The sequence below is a fragment of the Salmo trutta genome, chromosome 34, assembly GCF_901001165.1.
Source record: "Salmo trutta chromosome 34, fSalTru1.1, whole genome shotgun sequence".
Taxonomy (NCBI): domain Eukaryota; kingdom Metazoa; phylum Chordata; class Actinopteri; order Salmoniformes; family Salmonidae; genus Salmo; species Salmo trutta.
The window spans coordinates 23,064,797-23,086,861 of NC_042990.1; the positions used below are offsets into that span (position 1 = coordinate 23,064,797).

General features: G+C 41.3%; 1 protein-coding gene across 3 annotated transcripts; it reads left to right on the forward strand.

The window, feature by feature from the left end:
• The first annotated feature begins 106 nt into the window (after positions 1-106).
• On the forward strand, positions 107-21,800 carry tent4a (terminal nucleotidyltransferase 4A). 3 transcript variants are annotated; one of them, XM_029732269.1, is made up of 13 exons: positions 107-1,266; positions 7,338-7,461; positions 7,569-7,615; positions 7,722-7,842; positions 16,760-16,867; positions 17,873-18,001; positions 18,105-18,318; positions 18,502-18,628; positions 18,822-18,925; positions 19,114-19,277; positions 19,406-19,552; positions 20,071-20,235; positions 20,597-21,800. In XM_029732269.1, the coding sequence occupies exons 1-13, from the start codon at positions 485-487 to the stop codon at positions 20,774-20,776; spliced, it is 2,412 nt and encodes an 803-aa protein (XP_029588129.1). In that variant the 5' UTR covers positions 107-484; the 3' UTR covers positions 20,777-21,800. The 3 variants fall into 3 exon arrangements, with proteins under 3 accessions (XP_029588129.1, XP_029588130.1, XP_029588131.1); XM_029732270.1 differs by having other exon boundaries at positions 108-1,266; positions 20,071-20,124; XM_029732271.1 differs by having other exon boundaries at positions 509-568.
• The last annotated feature ends 265 nt before the right edge of the window (positions 21,801-22,065 follow it).

The window sequence follows — 22,065 nt, forward strand, 5'->3', positions numbered from 1 at the left end:
AGGTGTGTGTCGTTACCACAGCTACAAAGCCAAAATTGGCTATATCTAAAAAATATATATAAACTAAAATGCATTTTTTGGTCTTAACTTAAGGATAGGCATAATGTTAACCACACGGCTAAGGTTAGGTTTCAAATCTGATTTTAAGAAGAGAAATTGTAGAAATAGGCGAGGGTTTATGACTTTGTGGCTGTGGTAACTGGGGACGACCGGGGTGTGTTCAAGCCGATCGTTTAAAATCCTACAGGCATGCGCACGGCGCTTCGGTTTGAAGAGAATACGCCATATTGAATCACCGTAGACTTCTGCTAGCGATTTTCAGCTAGCTGTTTGAAAAGGACAAGTCTTCTAATGGTCTTCATTTGGCGTTACCATTTCTCTCTGTCTTTAACACGGTTTATTATCACATTTCTTTAGTCAGGGCAGTAGTGTATTTTTAACGGACACATTGATTTGCTTGAAGGGGGTACAGAAAAAAAGTTGAATGGATCCGAGGGTGGCTTGGAATCAGCCCGAGCAGAAAGGACCTGCGAACGCATTATGGATGGGAATCTGGGAGACTTCTCAGGTACGGGCGACCTCCGGCCAGCATCATAATAATCAGAACCACAACCTGTGTGTAAATTATCCAGCGTTGGACGTTTATAAAAATGTTGCGGCATCGAGCAATAGCATTTGCAGCAACACCACTGCTAGTCTGAGCAGCAGCCATCACTGTATTTCAAACCGCACTACTTTTAATCACGGCACTGCATTTTCCTCCTTCGGGTCAACGTTACCCAAAGGCAACGTACAGAACACATTGACCCCATCCAACGCGAACGGTAACAGTGTAACGACAGATTTGTTGGGAGACAGTGAAATGCCCCAAAAGACGGAATCTGGAACGGACAGTCCATCTTTGAACTGCTCGTTGAGAAGGACTTGCGGTGGCAATGTAACGGGAAATAGTAATAAAAACCCTGGAGGTGCCAATCTGTTTTTTAGCTTCAGTGAAAGCGTGCATAATAATGTCAACCAATACCACCACCATCAAAGGCATCATCAGTATCACCCTCAGTACAATTTCCAACATAATTGTGTGAAGCGTCACCCGCCATCACCCTTAAATAACCACACACACCATCCAGGCCGAAGGAAAAGTGACAACAAGGCGAGCACCTATGGGATTAATTACTTGCTTTCTAACTGGACTAATGACAACCATGTTAGCTCGGGGACTGGGACTCCTTGGAAGACGAGGAAATACAGCCCCGGTGTTGATGGGTGAGTATTTTTGATAGAGTCATTGCCCCACGGATTGTTTGACGCCAACGCACAATGAAACAGATATTTCAACGGATGTATAAATGTGTAACATCCGGTTGGCCTTTCACTCACTACCAAATATGGTGATGAGAGGAAGCCCATTGGCCAGCTGTGGGAGAAGATTGAGCAATATGAATTTTGTTGTGCCGATCTCCATACAGTTTTCTGTATGCTTAGCTATAATATGTAGCTAACAGAGTGGATTGAGTTTTGTAGACTTTACCCTTTGCCAAAGTGAGGGAAAAAATGCGTTGTTTAGAAGTGCAAGGGCGAATTGAGTTATTGCACACACACGTTTCACAGAGTAGGCGTTCCTTAACGGAAATATGCAATTAAATACTGGAACGCGCCAATAGAATCTCACTAGCTCGTGCTTGGCTCTGCCCACTGATTAATCTGCGCCCATTGGAAACAACAGGCTCTAGTTTATCTTGAGCTAGTTATACTCTTTGGCTAACTTGCTAATGTTAATCGCGATAGCTAGCTATCATGGTTTCCTATTCCTATTAGTTAACGTTAGCTACTTTTATTTATGATTATAAAAATATGTCATCTTGTCATGCCTAAAGTCAACCAGTTAACGTGTAATTTGTGTTTGTTTGATTTGCTGCACGGGTGATAGTAATTCGAATGTTAACTTTTAGCTAGATTGGACTGCAGTGGCTAACCAGTTTTTACTTATTAGCAGTGCGTTAGCTAGCTTGCTAAGCAGGTAGCGGCTAACTAATGCTTTGGTAGTGTTAGCTTGCTAACTTATTTGTTTATTTAACATATGAATGGTTGTGTAAATTCTAGAATATAAATTTAAGTCACACAAACTTAAAAAGGGGATCATAGTTAGCCACTGAGGATGAACCTCTGACTCAATCTTCAGTTATTCAACTACATTCCATATATTATTGTTGATTAGATTAGCTAGCTATATATTTACAAGTTGGTGACCACTGCTATAAAATCTGAGGCTGCAACAAGTACTGCCAGGTGACTTTAAGATTAGAGGTCGGCTGATTAATCGGAATGGCCGATTAATTAAGGCCGATTTCAAGTTTTCATAACAATCGGTAATCGGTATTTTTGGCCACCGATTAGCCTATTTATTTGTTATTTTTTTAACACCTTTATTTAACTAGGCAAGTCAGATTAAGAACACATTCTTATTTACAATGACGGCCTAGAAACGGGGTTAACTGCCTTGTTCAGGGGGGATTCGTTTTTGCAACCTTCGGTTACCAGTCCAACGCTCTAATCACCTGCCTTACATTGCACTCCTGACTGACTACCTGTTACGCGAGGGCAGCAAGAAGCAAAGGTAAGTTGCTAGCTAGCATTAGACTTATAAAAAATGATCAATCTTAACATAATCACTAGTTAACTACACATGGTTGATGATATTACTAGTTTATCTAACGTGTCCTGCTTTGCATATGATCGATGCGGTGCCTTAATTTTCATTGAATCACAGCCTACTTTGACAAACGGGTGTTGATTTAACAAGCGCATTTGCGAAAAAAGTACTGTCGTTGCACCAATGTACCTAACCATAAACATCAATGCCTAACAGGAATATTTAGACCTAGTCACCCGTTAGATAAAATACGGAACGGTTCCGTATGTCACTGAAAGACAAAAACTTGTTTTCGAGATGATAGTTTCCAGATTCGACCATATTAATGACCCAAGGCTCGTATTTCTGTGTTTATTATAATTAAGTCTATGATTTGATAGAGCAGTCTGACTGAGCGGTGGTAGGCAGCAGCAGGCTCGTAAGCATTCATTCAAACAGCCCTTCGCTGTGCTTCAAGCATTGCGCTGTTTATGACTTCAACCTGGGTGGGTATAATTTGTGGAACGTTCCAACAGGAATCTATTCCAAAAACTTTGTAAATAACAAGGTTTCCAAAAAACAACGCATACAAAGTTGTATAGCGGCAGAATGAGATACCGGGTAGGGAGTGGTCTAATTTCGTTGCGTTTTTCACTCATCACGTTTATTCCGAAAAATGTCTGTCCTCACATGTCTGTTTGCCTATGGACAAACATTAAGAATAAGCTACGTGGTGAGTTGATGCCTATTCGACAGCTAGTTAGCTAGGTGTGTATGCGTTGCTACTTTGTATGCGTTGTTGGTTGGCAACCTTTTACTTTACGTTTTTTGGAACAGATTCCTGTTGGAACGTTTCACAAATTATACCCACCCCTTCAAGCCTATCAACTCCCAAGATTAGGCTGGTGTAACCGATGTGAAATGGCTAGCTAGTCAGCCGGGTGCACGCTAATAGCGTTTCAAACGTCACTCGCTCTGAGACTTGGAGTAGTTTTTCCCTTCCTCTGCATGGGTAACGCTGCTTCGAGGGTGGCTGTTGTCGATGTGTTCCTGGTTTGAGCGCAGGTAGGAGCGAGGAGAGGGATGGAAGCTATACTGTTACACTGGCAATACTAAAGTGCCTATAAGAACATCCAATAGTCAAAGGTATATGAAATACAAATTGTATAGAGAGAAATAGTCCTATAATTCCAATGATAATATAATAACTACAACCTAAAACTTCTTACCTGGGAATATTGAAGACTCATGTTAAAAGGAACCACTAGCTTTCATATGTTCCCATGTTCTGAGCAAGGCACTTAAACATTAGCTTTCTTACATGGCACATATTGCACTTTTACTTCCTTCTCCAACACTTTGTTTTGCATTATTTAAACCAAATTGAACATGTTTCATTATTTATTTGAGGCTAAATTGATTTTATTGATGTATTATATTAAGTTAAAATAAGTGTTCATTCAGTATTGTTGTAATTGTCATTATTATATATATATATATATAAAAAGAAAAATATTCGGCCGATTAATCGGTATCGGGCCTTTTGGTCCTCCAATAATCGGTATCGGTGTTGAAAAAATCATAATCGGTCGACCTCTATTTAAGATACCTAGATAACTACTATATTAGGAGTAAGAAAGCTATCAATAAATTACATTTCATCAGATTTGCTGAAAATACAAAATCATGTTTTAACAATAAATCTGTTTGTTGCCAAAAACATGCATACAAGAGTTCTCATTATTTACTTTTAGTATGCACAGAAGCATCCCAAAGGATCACGTGTCGCATGTTTCGTCACAATATTGTTTTGGACTGATGCCCGGTTGAGCGTTCTACTCGTATGCATCGTCGATGAAGATTTAATCAAAAGTGCATTACAGTGGCCTGGAAATACTGTCATTCCAAATGAGTCAAATAGTTAGTAGGGAAACCTTCTGTCTTAATTTTGATGTCGCCAGATTTACTTTAGATGTAGTATAACGTTAGCTAGCTTTCTAAAATTAAGGCCACCAGATTTTAGCTAGCTATTTTTGGCAAACTTTGCTAGCTGACGAGAACATTGAGATCCGTCAAGTAATTTTGACGACGTGATAATGCTGGCAAAGTTGTTTCCTACTAAATGTTTTAGTTCCCTAGCAATAGTGTAATCTAGAAGCAATAGTAGTTAGCCTCCGTCCAGAATGACTGGGTTTATCATCACTTTGGGTCCGCCGGCAGAGGGCGGCTTGAGAACGTTCATAACAAGGGCATGACGCGACCGTGTGACGGAGGAAGCACCCAGTGGCGATTTTAGCATGTAAGTCTTCGTGGGGAAAAACAAATACCACTAAAAGTGGGACATATGCCAGCAAAGCCAATACACAACACGTAACAATACATTAATTGAACTCTAACGGTGACACATGGTGGCCACAAACTGTTAGGGCATATATAAAGCTATCCCAATATCTTACCACTGCTACACCTGGCTATCAGCAGAGCCTTGTCTGGCAGTGAAACAGTCGATTCATTCTCATTTACTGCCTGTAAAAAAAAACATGGCTGACTTGCTTAAACAAATGTGATTTCTAATGACAATTGGGATATACAAACTATGGCATAAGGGGACGACAAGCGGATAAGAGGCAATCCGTAATTTCGATTAAGACATTAATGAGCGAGCTAGGACATACATAATCAATTTAACTATTTGTTTGGTACTTTTGAAATGTACAGTGACAGAATTCAGAACATGGGCCGTTCTTAGTGTTTTCCCTGTATACAAAGTCAGAACCGTAGGATAAATAACAGGGACATATAAGCAGACAATGAAAGCTCTTACAATATTCAATAATTCTCTAAAACAGGCTGTAGACTACCTGTGCTCCGCCAAGTCAGAACAGTGGGTTAAGTTAAGAGGGCTAAATACACCAAATTATTAGGGTGAGGCACATGGGCTACTAACAGCTTACTACACAATATACACTTAGTATTACTTTCTTAGCTACAGTATACATATCTCCCTGGCATATTACATCATTTATGCAGCAGCATACAATATTATTGTGCTGTGCTCACTTGAACAGGAAGGAGGCGCGGCGGTCCTTCGTGGGCAAATTTGGTCATCAAAGTCTGGCATTCTCTGGATTTATGGTGCTTTCAACTGGGAACTCAGAAAAAAACAAGGTCGAGTCTTGATGAGGTCATTGATCTTCAGGCCGTAGCTCTAGAAAGAGGCCTCAGTTCCCGACTTACAATTCCGAGTTGGATGACCGTTCAAAACTTATTTCCCAGTCGGAGCCCGTTTTTTCCTGAATTCCCAGTTGTCTTGAACTCACTGAAGTCAAGTTTTTGTAGTTCCGAGTTAACCTGTTATGCGGAACCCCTCGACAATATCCGGTGAAATGGCAGAGCGCAAAATTCCCAAAAAATTATTTGAAATATTTAACTTTCATACATTCACAAGTAAGCTCTAAGTCTAGCCATCGTGTCAGATTTAAAAAAGGCTTTACAGCGAAAGCACACCATACGATTGTTTGGTCAGCGCGTAGTCACAAAAAAACATACGGCCATTTTCCAGCCAAAGAGAGCAGTCACAAAAAGCAGAAATAGAGATAAAATTAATCACTAACCTTTGATGATCTTCATCAGATGGCACTCATAGGACTTCATGTTACACAATACATGTTTGTTTTGTTCGATAAAGTTCATATTTATATCCAAAAATCTCAGTTTACATTGGCGCGTTATGTTCAGTAATGTTGTGCCTCGAAAACATCTGGTGAATTTGCAGAGAACCACATCAATTTACAGAAATACTCATCATAAACTTTGATGAAAGATACGTGTTATTCATAGTATTAAAGATAAGCTTCCCCTTAATGCAACCGCTGTGTCAGATTGTGGAGTCAGTAAAAGTCAGAAATAGCATTATAAATATTCCCTTACCTTTTGATGATCTTCATCGGAATGCACTCCCAGAAATCCCAGTTCCACAATAAATGTTCGTTTTGTTCGATAAAGTTAATCTTTATGTCCAAATACCTCCATTTTGTTCGCGCGTTAGGTTCACTATTCTAAATGCACAAGGCGCGCGCACGAAGTCCAGACGAAAAGTAAAAAAAGTTCTATTACAGTTTGTAGAAACATGTCAAACGATGTATAGAATCAATCTTTAGGATGTTGTTATCATAAATCTTCAATAATATTCCAACCAGACAATTCCTTTGTCTTTAGAAATGAAAAGGAATGGAGCTCGTGCACACGGCCGCTAGCGATAAACAACTCATAGCTTTCAGCTGGTCCACTTACTCAAGGTGGTCTTATTCTCTCCCCTTTACAATAGAAGCCTGAAACAATGTTCTAAAGACTGTTGACATCTAGTGGAAGCCTTAGGAAGTGCAATATGACCCCACAGACACTGTATATTGCATAGGCAATCACTTGAAAAACTACAAATCCCAGATTTCCCACTTCCTGGTTGGATTTTTCTCTGGTTTTCACCTGCCATATGAGTTCTGTTATACTCACAGACATCATTTTAACAGTTTTAGAAACTTCAGAGTGTTTTCTATCCCAATCTACTAATATGCATATCCTAGCTTCTGGGCCTGAGTAGCAGGCAGTTTACTCTGGGCACGCTTTTCATCCTGATGTGAAAATACTGCCCCCAATCCCAAAGAAATTAACCCTCTCCTCTCCCTGTTCCCCTGTCCCTCCCTAGTCTCCATGAGGAGGTGGTGGACTTCTACAACTTCATGTCTCCCCAACCCGAGGAGGCTTCTATGAGGAAGGAGGTGGTCAACAGAATCGAGACTGTTATCAAGGAGCTGTGGCCTACTGCCGACGTGAGGACACACACACACCACACCAGCACATCAGACATTTTAGCCATTTGTTTACAAATATTGGTACAATAAAGTTTTTGTTTTTTTCTAACTTTCTCTCTCTCCAGGTGCAGATATTTGGCAGCTTCAGCACTGGACTCTACCTACCCACAAGGTAAGATAGCAGCCTTGTTGTGTAATGTGTTGAATCTTGTTCTCAGAATTTTCTCCAGGTGCTTGGCCACCAGTTGACCTACCACCATCTTTCTCTGTTGCCATAGTGACATAGACCTGGTGGTGTTTGGGAAATGGGAACGCCTCCCGTTGCAGCAATTGGAACAGGCCCTCCGGAAACACAACGTGGCGGAACCTTTCTCCATCAAAGTGCTGGACAAAGCTACGGTGAGTTGGTGCTGTGTTTTAAAAGAATGCTTACACGATCTGTTGGGATAGCTTCAATGCTGTTCAAACTGATAACCTGTTAAACTCAGTGTTTTGGGCTCTGTACTCATTCAGTCAATTTCATTCAGAAAATAGAAAGTGACCTATCATTCGAAAACTACAGCACTTGTCTTTTTGGAAATTGATCTCAAATCTCACTGCTGGTGATGTCATAAGAATGCCCCCACTACCGTCCACCCTACAGGCCATAAATCATGTGCAAAGGTCATATACATAGTGTGTATAATTTGGGTCAAGTGACAAAAAGTGGAAAAAAATGGTATGCATGGAAAGGGTACACCCTGGTGGTCCTCATAATGCAATGCATTTCTTTTCCATCCATATATAATATAACATTACCTTGAATGATTCCTCCATATTCGCCGTTGATCAATCTCAAATCGTTTCCAATGGGAAAAGTAGTTTGAAGTTTCCTTGGCTGTCTGTGTTATTTAAAAACAATACGTGATAACTAGAAAGTCCTGATCAGTAGGGTCATTTTAAGATGTCAGGCTTCAAAATCCGTTCAGCCATTTTTGCACAGTGAGGTACTACCCAAACCAGATCAAACCAGACGCATCTATTTTTTGTGTTCCAAAGTCACATGTGATCTTGCAATGGACGAACTGGAAATCAGACATGAGATTTGATTATACCAGTAAAAAGATTACAACTTCAGCTTTATGTATATCATTCCTGTAAGATGAAAAATTAATGCATGGCACCTTCCACAAGCCCTGCGCTTTTAACATGGCTGTGTCCTTTTGGAATGGTAATTGGTTATTTTATTTCAAACCTAGACATTCAAATCTCTTATTCCCCAACTAAGGGACTATTTTGTAAAAAACAAATTGTCACTGGCCTACACACAATAACCCCTCATGTCAAAGTGTAATTATGTTTAAGGATTTTTCTTTTTTTTTTACAAATTAAATGAAAAGCTGAAATGTCTTCAGTCAATAAGTGTTCAACCCCTTTGTTATAGCAAGCCTAAATACGTTTTAGGAGTAAAAATGTGGTTAACAAGTCGCATAATAAGTTGCATTGACTCTGTGTATAATAATAGTGTTTAACATAATTTTTTTAATGACTACCTCATCTCTGTACCCCACACATACAATTATCTTTAAGGTCCCTCAGACAAGCAGTGAATTTCAAACCCAGATTCAGACACAAAGACCAGGGAGGTTTTCCAATGTCTCACAAACAAAGGCATCTATTGGTAGATGGTAAAAAAAGCAGACATTGAATATCCCTTTGAGCGTGGTGAAGTTATTACACTTTGGATGGTGTATCAATACACCCAGTCACTACAAAGAAACAGGCTTCCTTCCTAACCAAATTGCCAGAGAGGAAGGAAACCGCTCAGGGATTTCACCATGAGGCCAATGGTGACTTTAAAACAGTTACAGAGTTTAATGGCTGGGATAGAAGAAAACTGAGGATGGATCAACATTGTAGTTAGTCCACAATACTAACCTAATTGACAGAGTGAAATGAAGAAAGCCTCTACAGAATAAAAAATATTCCAAAACACGCGTCTTGTTTGCAACAAGGCACTAAAATAATACTGCAGAAAATGTGGCAAAGCAATTCCCTTTTTGTCCTGAACACAATGCAACACATTACTGAGTACCACTCTATATTTTCAAGCATAGTGGCTGCATCATGTTATGGGTATGCTTGTAATCGTTAAGGACTGAGTTTTTCAGGATAAAAAAGAAACGTAATGGAGTTAAGCAAATCCTATAGAAAAACCTGGTTCAGTCTGCTTTCCACCAGACACTGGGAAATTAATTCACATTTCAGCAGGACAATAACCTAAAACAGAAGGCCAAACATATACTGGAGTTACTTACCAAGAAGACCATGACAGAGTTAGTTTTGACTTAAATCTGCTTGAAAATCTATGGCATAACCTGAAAAATGGTTGTCTAGCAATGATCAACAATCAATTTGACAGAGCTTGAAGAATAAAAAATAAATAAAAATGTGCAAATGTTTCACAATCCAGATGTGGAAAGCTCTTGAAGACTTACCCAGAAAGATTCACAGCTGTAACTGCTGCCAAAGATGATTCTAACATGTATTGACTCTGGGTTAAATACTTATAAAATAAAGATGTGTTACTGTTTATTTATATACAGTACCAGTCAAAAGTTTGGACACACCTACTCATTCCAGGGTTTTTCTTTATTTTTACTATTTTCTACATTGTAGAATAATAGTAAAGACATCAAAACTATGAAATAACATGTATGGAATCATGTAGTAACCAATATATTTGAGATTCTTCAAAGTAGCTACCCTTTGCCTTGATGAAAGCTTTGCACACTCTTGGCATTCTCTCAACCAGCTTCATGCTGAGTGTGCATCAGTCACCTGGAATGCATTTCAATTAACAGGTTACATTAAGACATGAAGATCAGTCAATGCAGAACATTTCAAGAACTTTGAAAGTTTCTGCAAGTGCAGTCGCAAAAACCATCAAGCTCTATGATGAAACTGGCTCTAATGAGGACCGCCACAGGAAAAGAAGACCCAGAGTTACCTCTGCTGCAGAGGACAAGTTCATTAGAGTGATTGGCCTCAGAAATTGCAGCCCAAATAAATGCTTCACAGAGTTCAAGTAACAGACACATCTCAACATTAACTGTTCAGAGGAGACTGTGTGAATCAGGCCTTCATTGTCGAATTGCTTCAAAGAAACCAGTAAAGGACCCAATAAGAAGGAGAGACTTGCTTGGGCCAAGAAACACGCCCAATGGACAATAGACCGGTGGAAATCTGTCCTCCAAATTTGATGTGTTTGGTCTGATGAGTCCAACCGCCATGTCTTTGTGTGACGCAGAGTAGGTGAACGGATGATCTCCGCATGTGTGGTTCCCACCGTGAAGCATGGAGGAGGAGGTGTGGGGGTGCTTTGCTGGTGATGCTGTTGGTGAATTATTTAGAATTCAAGGCACACTTTACCAGCATGGCTACCACAGCATTGTGCAGTGATACGCCATCCCATCCGCTTAGTGGGACTATCATTTGTTTTTCAACAGGACAATGACCCAGCACACCTCCAGGCTGTGTAAGGGCTACTTGACCAAGAAGGAGAGTGATGGGAGTGCTGCATCAGATGACCTGGCCTCCAATTGAGATGGTTTGGGATGAGTTGGACCGCAGAATGAAGGAAAAGCAGCCAACAAGTCCTCAGGATGTGTGGGAACTCCGTCAAGACAGGTGAAGCTGGTTGAGAGAATGCCAAGAGTGTGCAAAGCTGTCATCAAGGCAAAGGGTGGCTACTTTGAAGAATCTAAAATATATTTTCATTTGTTAACCTCTCTGGGACATATGGGACGGTAGAGTCCCACCTCGCCAACAGCCAGTGAAATAGCAGAGCGCCAAATTCAAAACAACAAAAATCTCATAATTCAAATTTCTCACACATACAAGTATTACACACCATTTTAAAGATAATCTTCTCGTTAATCCAACCACATTGTCTGATTTTTCAAAAAGGCTTTACGGCGAAAGCATAGCATTAGATTATGTAAGGGAACAGCACCTAGACAAGAAAAACCACACAGCCATTTTCCAAGCAAGGAGAGGTGTCACAAAAAACAGAAATGCAGCTAAAATTAATCACTAACCTTTGATCTTCATCAGATGGCACTCATAGGACTTCACGTTACACAATACATATATGTTTTGCTCGATAAAGTTCATATTTATATCCAAAACCCCCATTTTACATTGGCGTGTAATGTTCAGAAATGTTTTGCCTCAAACTTCCTGTGAATGAGCACATCAATTTACAGAAATACTCATCATAAACTTTGATAAAAGATACAAGTGTTATGCACGGAATTATAGATAAAGTTCTCCTTAATGCAACCGCTGTGTCAGATTTCAAAAAAAGCTTTACGGCGAAAGCACACTTTGCAATAATCTGAGTACAGCGCTCAGATATCAAAACAAGCCATACAGATACCCGCCATTTGAGTCAACAGAAGTCACAAATAACATTGTAAATATTCACTTACCTTTGATGATCTTCATCAGAATGCACTCCCAGGAATCCCAGTTCCACTATAAATGTTCGTTTTTGTTCGATAAAGTTCATATTTATGTCCAAATACCTCCATTTTGTTCACGCATTTAGTCCAGCACTCCAAATTAAATAAGCGCGTGAGTTTATTCCAGACGAAAAGTAAAAATAGTTCCATTACAGTTCGTAGAAACATGTCAAACGATGTATAGAATCAATCTTTAGGATGTTTTTATTATAAATCTGCAATAATATTCCAACCGGACAATTCCATTGTCTTTAGAATTGAAAGGAAAGGCAGCTTGCTCTCACGGCCGCGCGCATGTTTGAGCTCATGCCAATTTTCCAGACACACGACTGAATCAGCTCTTATTCTCTTCCCATTCACAGTAGAAGCCTGAAACAAGGTTTTAAAGACGGTTGACATCTAGTGGAAGCCTTAGGACGTGCAAAATGACCCCACAGACACTGTGTATTAGATAGGCAATCACTTGAAAAACTACAAATCTCAGATTTCCCACTTCCTGGTTGGATTTTTCTCAGGTTTTTGCCTGCTATATGAGTTATACTCACATACATCATTCAAACAGTTTTAGAAACTTCAGTGTTTTCTATCCAAATCTACTAATTATATGCATATTCTAGCTTTTGTGCCTGAGTAGCAGGCATTTTACTTTGGGCATGTTTTTCATCCAAGCTACTCAATACTGCCCCCCTTTCCTCAAAAAGTTAAACACTTTTTTTGGTTATTACATGATTCCTTATGTGTTATTTTATAGTTGATGTCTTCACTATTATTCTACAATGTCAAAAATAAAGAAAAACCATTGAATGAGTAGGTGTGTCCAAACTTTTGACTGATTATTATTATTATTATTTTATTTTTTACAAATGTTAGAATTTTTCTTCCACTTTGATGTTAGAGTAGTTTGTGTAGATTGTTAATAAAATATTACCATTTAAGTCCATTTTAATCCCACTTTGTAACACTAAAAATGTTAAAAAAGTAAAGGGATGTGAATCCTTTCTGAAGGCATTGTAGATGGGGTAATTAACTTATTAAACTTCCTATGTGAATGCAGCCTATACACACCGCTGTCTTACCAAAATAATGCAAATGAAATGCTGAAAGTAGTAGCCTAGTTATTCATTCATGCATGCACATGATTTTTTGGTGAATAGCAGTTTGGCAACTGCGAACAGATTAATGCGAAAGAAACACTGGTACCAAGTAGGCCGAGGTAAACAAAATATCAGATCAATAAAGGCATAACACAATCTATATTTAGGCTAGTTACATTAACAGTAAACAAAGCAGTAAATAAAAGGCGAATGGAGATCCAAAACATCCTACTTCAGTGAGATACAGCTGTCTTGCTAAATAAATAGGCCTATAGGCCCGCTTCAAACATGGAAAATCAAAACGAGTTCAGCAACACGTTTTCATATGACACATTCCACTTTTGTGGATCAAATTTGACCCACACAATCAATTAAGCAATGCCAGCCTACCATAACCATGTTTCTAATATGTACATTTCCATTTACAATCACAAAAACCACTAAGCTACCATTGAAACCATAATAGAATTGATCTATTTCCATACGGAAGCATACAGATACAGTTGAAATCAGAAGTTTACATACACTTAGGTTGGAGTCATTAAAACTCGTTTTTCAACCACTCCACAAATTTCTTGTTAACAAACTATAGTTTTGGCAAGTCGGTTAGGACATCTACTTTGTGTATCACACATAATTTTCCCAACAATTGTTTACAAACAGATTATTTCACTTATAACTCACTGTATCACAATTCCAGTGGGTCAGAAGTTTACATACACTGAGTTGACTGTGCCTTTAAACAGCTTGGTGAATTCCAGAAAATTATGTCATGGCTTTAGAAGCTTCTGATAGGCTAATTGACATCATTTGAGTCAATTGGAGGGGTACCTGTGGATGCATTTTAAGGCCTACCTTCAAACTCAGTGCCTCTTTGCTTGACATCATGGGAAAAATCAAAAGAAATCAGCCAAGACCTCAGGAAAAAAATGGTCGACCTCCACAAGTCTGGTTCATCCTTGGGAGCAATTTCCAAATGCCTGAAGGTACCACGTTCATCTGTACAAACAATAGTACACAAGTATAAACACCATGGGACCACGCGGCCATCATACTGCTCAGGAAGGAGACGTGTTCTGTTTCCTAGAGATGAACGTACTTTAGTACAAAAAGTGCTAATCAATCCCAGAACAACAGCAAAGGACCTTGTGAAGATGCTGGAGGAAACGGGTACAAAAGTATCTATATCCACAGTAAAACAAGTCCTATATCGACATAACCTGAAAGGCCGCTCAGCAAGGAAGAAGCCACTGCTTCAAAACCGCCATAAAAAAGCCAGACTACCGTTTGCAACTGCACATGGGGACAAAGATCGTACTTTTTGGAGAAATATCCTCCGGTCTGATGAAACAAAAAGAGAGACCGTTTGGCCATAATGACCATTGTTATGTTTGGAGGAAAAAGGGGGAGGCTTACAAGCTGAAGAACACCTTCCCAACCGTGAAGCACGGGGGTGGCAGCATCATGTTGTGGGGGTGCTTTGCTGCAGGAGGGACTGGTGCGCTTCACAAAATAGATGGCATCATGACGGAGGAAAATTAGGTGGATATATTGAAGCAACATCCCAAGACATCAGTCAGGAAGTTAAAGCTTGGTCACAAATGTGTCTTCCAAATGGACAATGACCCCAAGCATACTTCCAAAGTTGTGGCAAAATGGCTTATGACAACAAAGTCAAGGTATTGGAGTGGTCATCACAAAGCCCTGACCTCAATCCCATAGAAAATTTGTGGGCGGAACTGAAAAAGTGTGTGTAAGCAAGGAGGCCTACAAACCTGACTCAGTTACACCAGCTCTGTCAGGGGGAATGGACCAAAATTCACCCAACTTATTGTGGGAAGCTTGTGGAAGGCTACCTGGAACGTTTGACCCAAGTTAACCAATTTAAAGTCAATGCACCCAAATACTAATTGAGTGTATGTAAACTTCTGACCCACTGGGAATGTGATGAAAGAAATAAAAGCTGAATTAAATAATTCTCTCTACTATTATTCTGACATTTCACATTCTTAAAATAGAGTGGTGATCCTAACTGACCTAAGACAGGGAATTGTTACTCGGATTAAGAGTCAGGAATTGTGAAAAACTGAGTTTAAATGTATTTGGCTAAGGTGTATGTAAACTTCCGACTTCAACTGTATGTACTGTAGCTATACCCTGCGGCATCTTTTGGATTCTTGCATTGGAATTATATAGATTTCCGCTTATATCGTGCTGTACCACAATAGACGCCCGTTTAATTGCCGAGACCATTTGAGTGCTTTTGACCAAGAAGTGACCGGTTGGTGTGAATTGTTCGCTGCGCTCTATCACCACCATGGACAGCCCTCTACACACTAAACGAGGCTGTTGAAAACCTAGGCTGTTGGCTAAGGTAGTCATTTTGCCATTCCATACCCTAGGTTTTTGCTGAAATGACGCCACTGGCTATACCACCAAGATTTTGATAAAAACCAACCAGCAAGATTGTTTCTTTTCAGAAGAGTTGCAGCCGCCTTGATGCTCTGTGGAACTTCCTGAGTTATTGATCATTCCATTATCCCTGAAATATTCTTGTAAGATCCCCTTCAAATGACAGTTGAATTAGTTGAGCTTTCCTCAGATGTAGCATGCTTCTTCTGTGCTGTCTGAACACGTTTGTCAGTGGAAAATGAGATCCATGTGTCAGTGCAGTAAACACGGTCAGCGTAGTGGAGAGAGAACCAGAGAATCGTTGCAGTATATAGTGGGGTCCTCATTGGAGCTGGAGCGGGTGACTTTTCGGCCCAACTGGCGAGCGACACTAAACTCTGCTTCCACCAAATCTGTTTTGCTTAGCTCCAGTAGGGGTTTCACCTTTTTCCCATCTAGAAAGTCATGGCTCTCCAGGTCAAAGGCACACAGGGCCTCCACCATTTGGCTGTTGTGTTCGCTGAATCGTTCTGACATTTCACCAATGACGGTATCCAAGATGTCTTTTACACTCAGTCTCCTCTGTCCTGCTGGACTACTGTACTGCTAATAACACTAGCACTTTTTGCAGCTAGCTAAGAAGCTAACTAAACTCTGTAGTGGTAGGGCGTGAAGCAGAGTTGCGTGAAGCAGCTTCAACGGTAAACATGACCCCACCCTTATAAATGAAATATTACAGGTGGAGGCGTATCACGTTATCCATTTAGCCAATCACCCAAAGGAGTCTAACCGCCCCAGTGGCTTTCCATATCCCCATTCACACACTGCGGTGCACTCTGTCCATTGTACTGACGCAGTGCAGCAGAAATACAGATTTTGCGCCAACCTGTCACTCAATCATCATTTAAACATTTTTGCTATTTTTATATAGGGACATAACTTAAGCTGAGGGGGCACAAGTTTAAACTGAGGGGGCTAAGCCGTTTTTGCCCCCTTGTGGATCCGGCTCCGGCTCTTTAATAGTCATGACGTTGCTGTACAGCTATATCAGAATCCCACGGCACTTTCCCTTCTAACAGTGCTAAGCATGTGTTTGTAGGACTTATATTTCAATTTCAAAATTATATCTAATTAGGGTAGGTTACAGTTTGTGTCGCTTAGAAAATGACACCAGAGAGCGTCAGAATTGAACAGGGTTAACAAGTAGATGAGACTTAGTTGAATGTAAGGATTGGATCTGAGAATTGAGCGGGAATGAAATTGAAATGGATGTGAAATAAACTTTGTTTATTTTTTATAAAAAGTCAATGTTTCTCTTTTTCCCAGGTGCCAATCATCAAGCTGACTGACCAGGAGACAGACGTCAAAGTGGACATCAGCTTCAATGTGGAGACGGGAGTCAAAGCTGCTCTCTTCATCAAGGACTACACCAAGGTGAGAACACTAGCATTTGTAGTTTTTGTTTTAGCTTTATTTTCCCAAGACAGAGATGAGGTCGTCATTTAATAATCACGTGAAACACTATTATTGCACTCCGAGTGAGTTCATGCAACGTATTTTAACTTAAGCACATTTTTACTCCTGAACTTATTAGGCTTGCCATAACAAAGGGGTTGAATACTTATTGACTCAAAACATTTCAGCTTTTCATTGTGAGTTAATTAGTAAAAAAATAAAATAAACTTAATCCCACTTTGACATTATGGGATGTTGTATGTGCATGTGTAGGCCAGTGACACTAAATGTAATCAATTTTAAATTCAGGCAGTAAAACAACAACATCTGGAAAAAGTCAAGGGGTGTGAATACTTTCTGAAGGCACTGTATGCATTTTAAATTTGACTCTATACTCCAGCATTTTGGATTTGAGATGGAGTGTTCCATATTGGGCGAGAACAGAATCTACACCTGCACATTGGTTCAGAGTGGTGTCGTCTACTGTAATGTAGGGTTTTCCCGCTCAAATGAACTGTGCTTTTACTTCTCTAGCCAATCTTATTAGTTCTGCAGTAGTGCCTATGCCCTTGGGGTTAGGTGGAGATTTGGTGATGGGCCTACAATATGCTGTCAGTAAAGGAATTTCTCTGACCTGTCCTTTATTCAATGACATAACCCAACATGCTTCTGTAAGTCACCAAAAGCATAACGTACGAGTCTTTGTTCCATTGACAACCGCAGCCCCAAAATCAGCATATAATTTAAAAATGAGAACCTGTAAAAAGGAGGCAAATTGTATTTCAAGTAGTGATCCTCATACTAAGTTACATATTTTCATTAAATAAATACTTTTTCATCGTCTTAATTTTAAATAATTCCTGCTTTTAATAGGTGCTCTGCTCCTCAATGACTGTGTAAATTGAGCAGGGATTCGATTCTCTCCTTACTGTTTTTAATCTCTCTCGCCATCCTTCCCCCCTTTCGCTCTCGGGCCCCCTACAGAGGTATCCCGTGCTGCCTTACCTGATCTTTGTGCTGAAGCAGTTTCTGCTCCAGAGAGATCTCAACGAGGTGTTCACTGGAGGAATCAGCTCTTACAGCCTCATCCTGATGGTCATTAGCTTCCTCCAGGTACACACACACACTTTGTGTAATCTAGTATGACAGTGTACAGTTATGGCACTTGTAATGTTGTCATAACATGTCTGCCTATTCTCTCTCTCTATCCATCCAGCTCCACCCAAGGATTGACGCCAGTAGCCCCAACATCAACCTTGGCATCCTGCTGATTGAGTTCTTTGAGCTGTACGGCCGCCATTTTAACTACCTGAAGACGGGCATCCGCGTCAAGAACGGAGGGGCCTACATGGCCAAGGAGGACATGACGAAGGTTATGACCAATGGTTACAGACCCTCCATGCTCTGTATAGAGGACCCACTGATGCCAGGTGTGTGTGTGTGCGCATCTGATGGTGTGCAGGACTGAGTGTTTGAGCGACGATGTGTATGTGCGTGCATCTGATGGTGTGCTGGACAGTGTTTGAGCGAATGTGTGTCTTTTCCATTGGTAATGATGTTGGCCATAGTTTGTATGGGCCGATTTAGGTGTTTTAACCGTGTGTGTGTTCCAGGTAACGACGTTGGCAGGAGTTCGTACGGAGCCATGCAAGTCAAGCAGGTGTTTGACTACGCTTACATCGTCCTTGGTCACGCCGTCTCACCGCTAGCACGCTCCTACCCCAATAAGGACATCGACAGGTTGGTTCCCCTCTCTTTCAGAATGTCTTCTGTGTCCAGCTGGGCCTAGAAATGTTTGTACATGAATAAGTACAGAAGTTATCAAAGTAAAGATTGTCAAATAAATATGGTGGTTATGTTGGAAAGTGTAACTCATCCACTGCTGTGCAACATTTTAAATCCTGCCCTTTCCTATTTCTCACTATCCCTGCAGCACTTTGGGGAGGATAATCAAGGTGACCCAGGAAGTGATTGACTACAGGGAGTGGATCATGACGAAGTGGGGAGGAAGGCACCTCGCCCGCATGGAGAGCCAGGGTAAGAGAAGTGTGTGTGTGTGTGTGTGTGTACGTGTGTGTAACCCCTGCATAAAATAAGTCTTGACTGTCTTTTATGGCAGGTTTTGTGTGTGTGTATATATTGGCCTGTGTGTGCAAGGGTAACCTTTTGTTGTCTTGTTTGGGAAGTGTGTGTTGCTGTGTATAATAACCTGTTTCTCTCTTTAGGTTCTGTCCTGGAGCAGGACCCAGCACGGTGTGTGTTGGGTTTAGGTGTGGAGGAACAGAGGGACTCAGTCTCCCCTCACAGTGCAGACTCCCCCATGTCCCTGTCCAGTCCTCACCAACACTCCTCAGCCTCCTCGGTCTCCTCTCTGTCCGGGTCAGACAACGTAAGGGCACAGACACACACAATAAACACACACACTGCAGTCTTTATGATGAACTATCTAAATGCAATTGTGTTAATGATTTGACAGCTGATCATGTTTTAACCCCTCCCCTCTGCTGTGTGTTCCAGGACTCTGATTCGACGCCATGCCCTGGCCGCCCTCCGGCGCTGCCCCCCTACACCCTCCAGTCTCTGGGTATGACTCTACCCCTGGGCCTGGCACTGGGCAAGCCTGGCATCAACCAGCAGCACCTCATCATGTCCCCTGGCTCACAGGTACAGAACCTAGCAACTACTGACCTTTGTGTTGTTAGAGATGGGAGAGTTTAGCGTGATGGATCAACATGTTCTGTGAGTGGGACATGAAAGGTAGACTCAGCGACGCATTAAGTATAAACGATATCTGGCCAGTTTCCGCAACAACTAAGAGTGTTGAAGCACGAGGCTAAACTTCTGCTGTTTTGGTCCCGCAGACACCACGTTGTAGCAGGGTGAAGTGCATCCGTGCACATCCACAGGTATCCACAAAGTCTGGCATCTTAATGTCTGGGGTGCTGCTTCTGCCAGCATCATACCACAGTATACCTTATACGTTTATAAAAAAACAGCATTCCTCAAATTCCAGCTCCATCTTATCATTAAGATTTGTCATATATATTTCAATGAAATGGTCTCCATGCCTTGTGTTTTTAGTACTCACATCCCAGTAACAGGGATTGTGAAATGGTGATCTAAAGCGGTTTGTGATTGGACGTGTGATGGCTCAAAATGTCTCTCCCTCCCCTTCCTTCCAGGCGTGTATGTCTTTGCCCAGTGGCCTGACGATGCACTCCTTACCTGGCAGACAGGTGGGTATAGACATGACCCCCCCTACCCACCACCCTGCCCACCATAACCCTCATGCCCCCTCCAACCCCCAGCCTCTGTCCAGCCCCCACCCCACCAGCCACTCACACCAGGTAGGCGCTGGCCGCAATAACGGCTACACACACTAGACTGGGACAACCTCTTTGTCTTTCTCTCTCCTTTAAGACTCTCCTCACCTCTCACTTTCTTATTTCTGCTCTCTTTTTTGCTTTCCAACGCATCTTGCTTTCTCTTCTCCCTCTTTCTCTCCCCCCTGTTTCTCTCTGTTCTCTCAATCTGTCCCTCTTGGTTTCATGATTACATTGTTGTATTGAATATCTCCAAGATTTAACTGATTATAGGATTCCTTTCGTAGAGCACTTTGTGTGTGTGTTTCAGGTTTCAAACACTCAATGACTTGAATTCTAACTCTTCATCACTTCTCTCTCTCTCTCTTTCTCTCTCTCTCTCCAGAATGGTCCTAAGTTTCACGTGAAAGGCTTCCACAATCCAGCTGTGGTCCACAGTCCCGCCCTGGCCAACCGCGCCCACACACACCCTCTCACACACGCTCACACACACTCACACACGCAGTACCGCAACACCTGGCGCCGTCGGAAGAGGGACAGCCTGCCAGTAAGCCTGAGCAGATAAAGGATAAAACATCCCCTTTTTCCTCTCGTCCTCCCTTCATCCTTCTCTCATTCTGACTGATTGGGAAGACAACTTGATGAGACAATGCTCCCTGCTGTTCAACTTGGAGGACAGGCAGGCAGAGGCACCAGACCAGCATTGGGATTCATTCAACACTTTGGGCTGCTGAACTTTGGCCTCAAGGAGGGAAAGAAGTGTAGCTCTGGGAAAACTCCTTCTCCATCGCTCATCCTCTCCCCATCTCTGCATGTTTTTTACTGCGCAATGAACCAACGGCCAACGATACAGGAACGAGCAGTGCGGCTAGCGAACAGAACGCAGCGTAACCCAATGTGCATTCTGACCCCAGAACTTTTCCGCAGCTCTCCAGTCTTTCACTTCCTGTTTGGGATCCACCTTTGTTTTCTTTTCGTTAATGTTTATTGTTCACATTAATATAAAAAAAATTCTGCTTTGCCCTTTTTCACATGCGTTCGAGGAGACTGAGGATAGTGACATCTTTGCCAGGTGGAAGTAGTGAAGCCCAGTGTCGTGTGGTAAATTGAGTTTATTTTAGTTTTTTGGACTGGGTTGCGTTGAGAAGGCCTTTGTCCTTGAACCCTGCAGCCAAGCTGTATCTTTTTCAGTGTTCACACAATGGACGCTTTCTAATTTGTGCAATAATGTGTTCTATTTTTTTTATCTTATCAATCTTTATTTAATTTTATTATTCGTGTATGTAAAGGCATTTTGGTGTTATGTTTTTAAGATTGTAGTTTAAAAAAAAAAAATTGCCAAGAGTTTACAGAACCTTTCCCCAGATGGCCCCCGGTCTGGAGAGTGTGTGACGGAGTGTGTGTCTGTGTCAAGAGTGTGTGTCAATTGCTGAGTTGTGTGTATCTTGTTGGTGTCAATGTATAGTTGAACCCCCCCCCCCCCCATGGGTGTTTTATAATGTGTGAAAATGAAGAATCATAAGCAGCTAAGTCACTTCAGACTACTGCAATGCAACCTCTATTGTTGGCAGGTTAAACGTCTGTAATCTCACATTGTCTCACTAGATGGAGCTCTTACTACAGCAGAGTCACAGTGGACTGACTGACTGAGCTCTTACTATAGCAGAGTCACAGTGGACTGACTGACTGAGCTCTTACTACAGCAGAGTCACAGTGGACTGACTGACTGAGCTCTTACTATAGCAGAGTCACAGTGGACTGACTGACTGAGCTCTTACTACAGCAGAGTCACAGTGGACTGACTGACTGAGCTCTTACTACAGCAGAGTCACAGTGGACTGACTGACTGAGCTC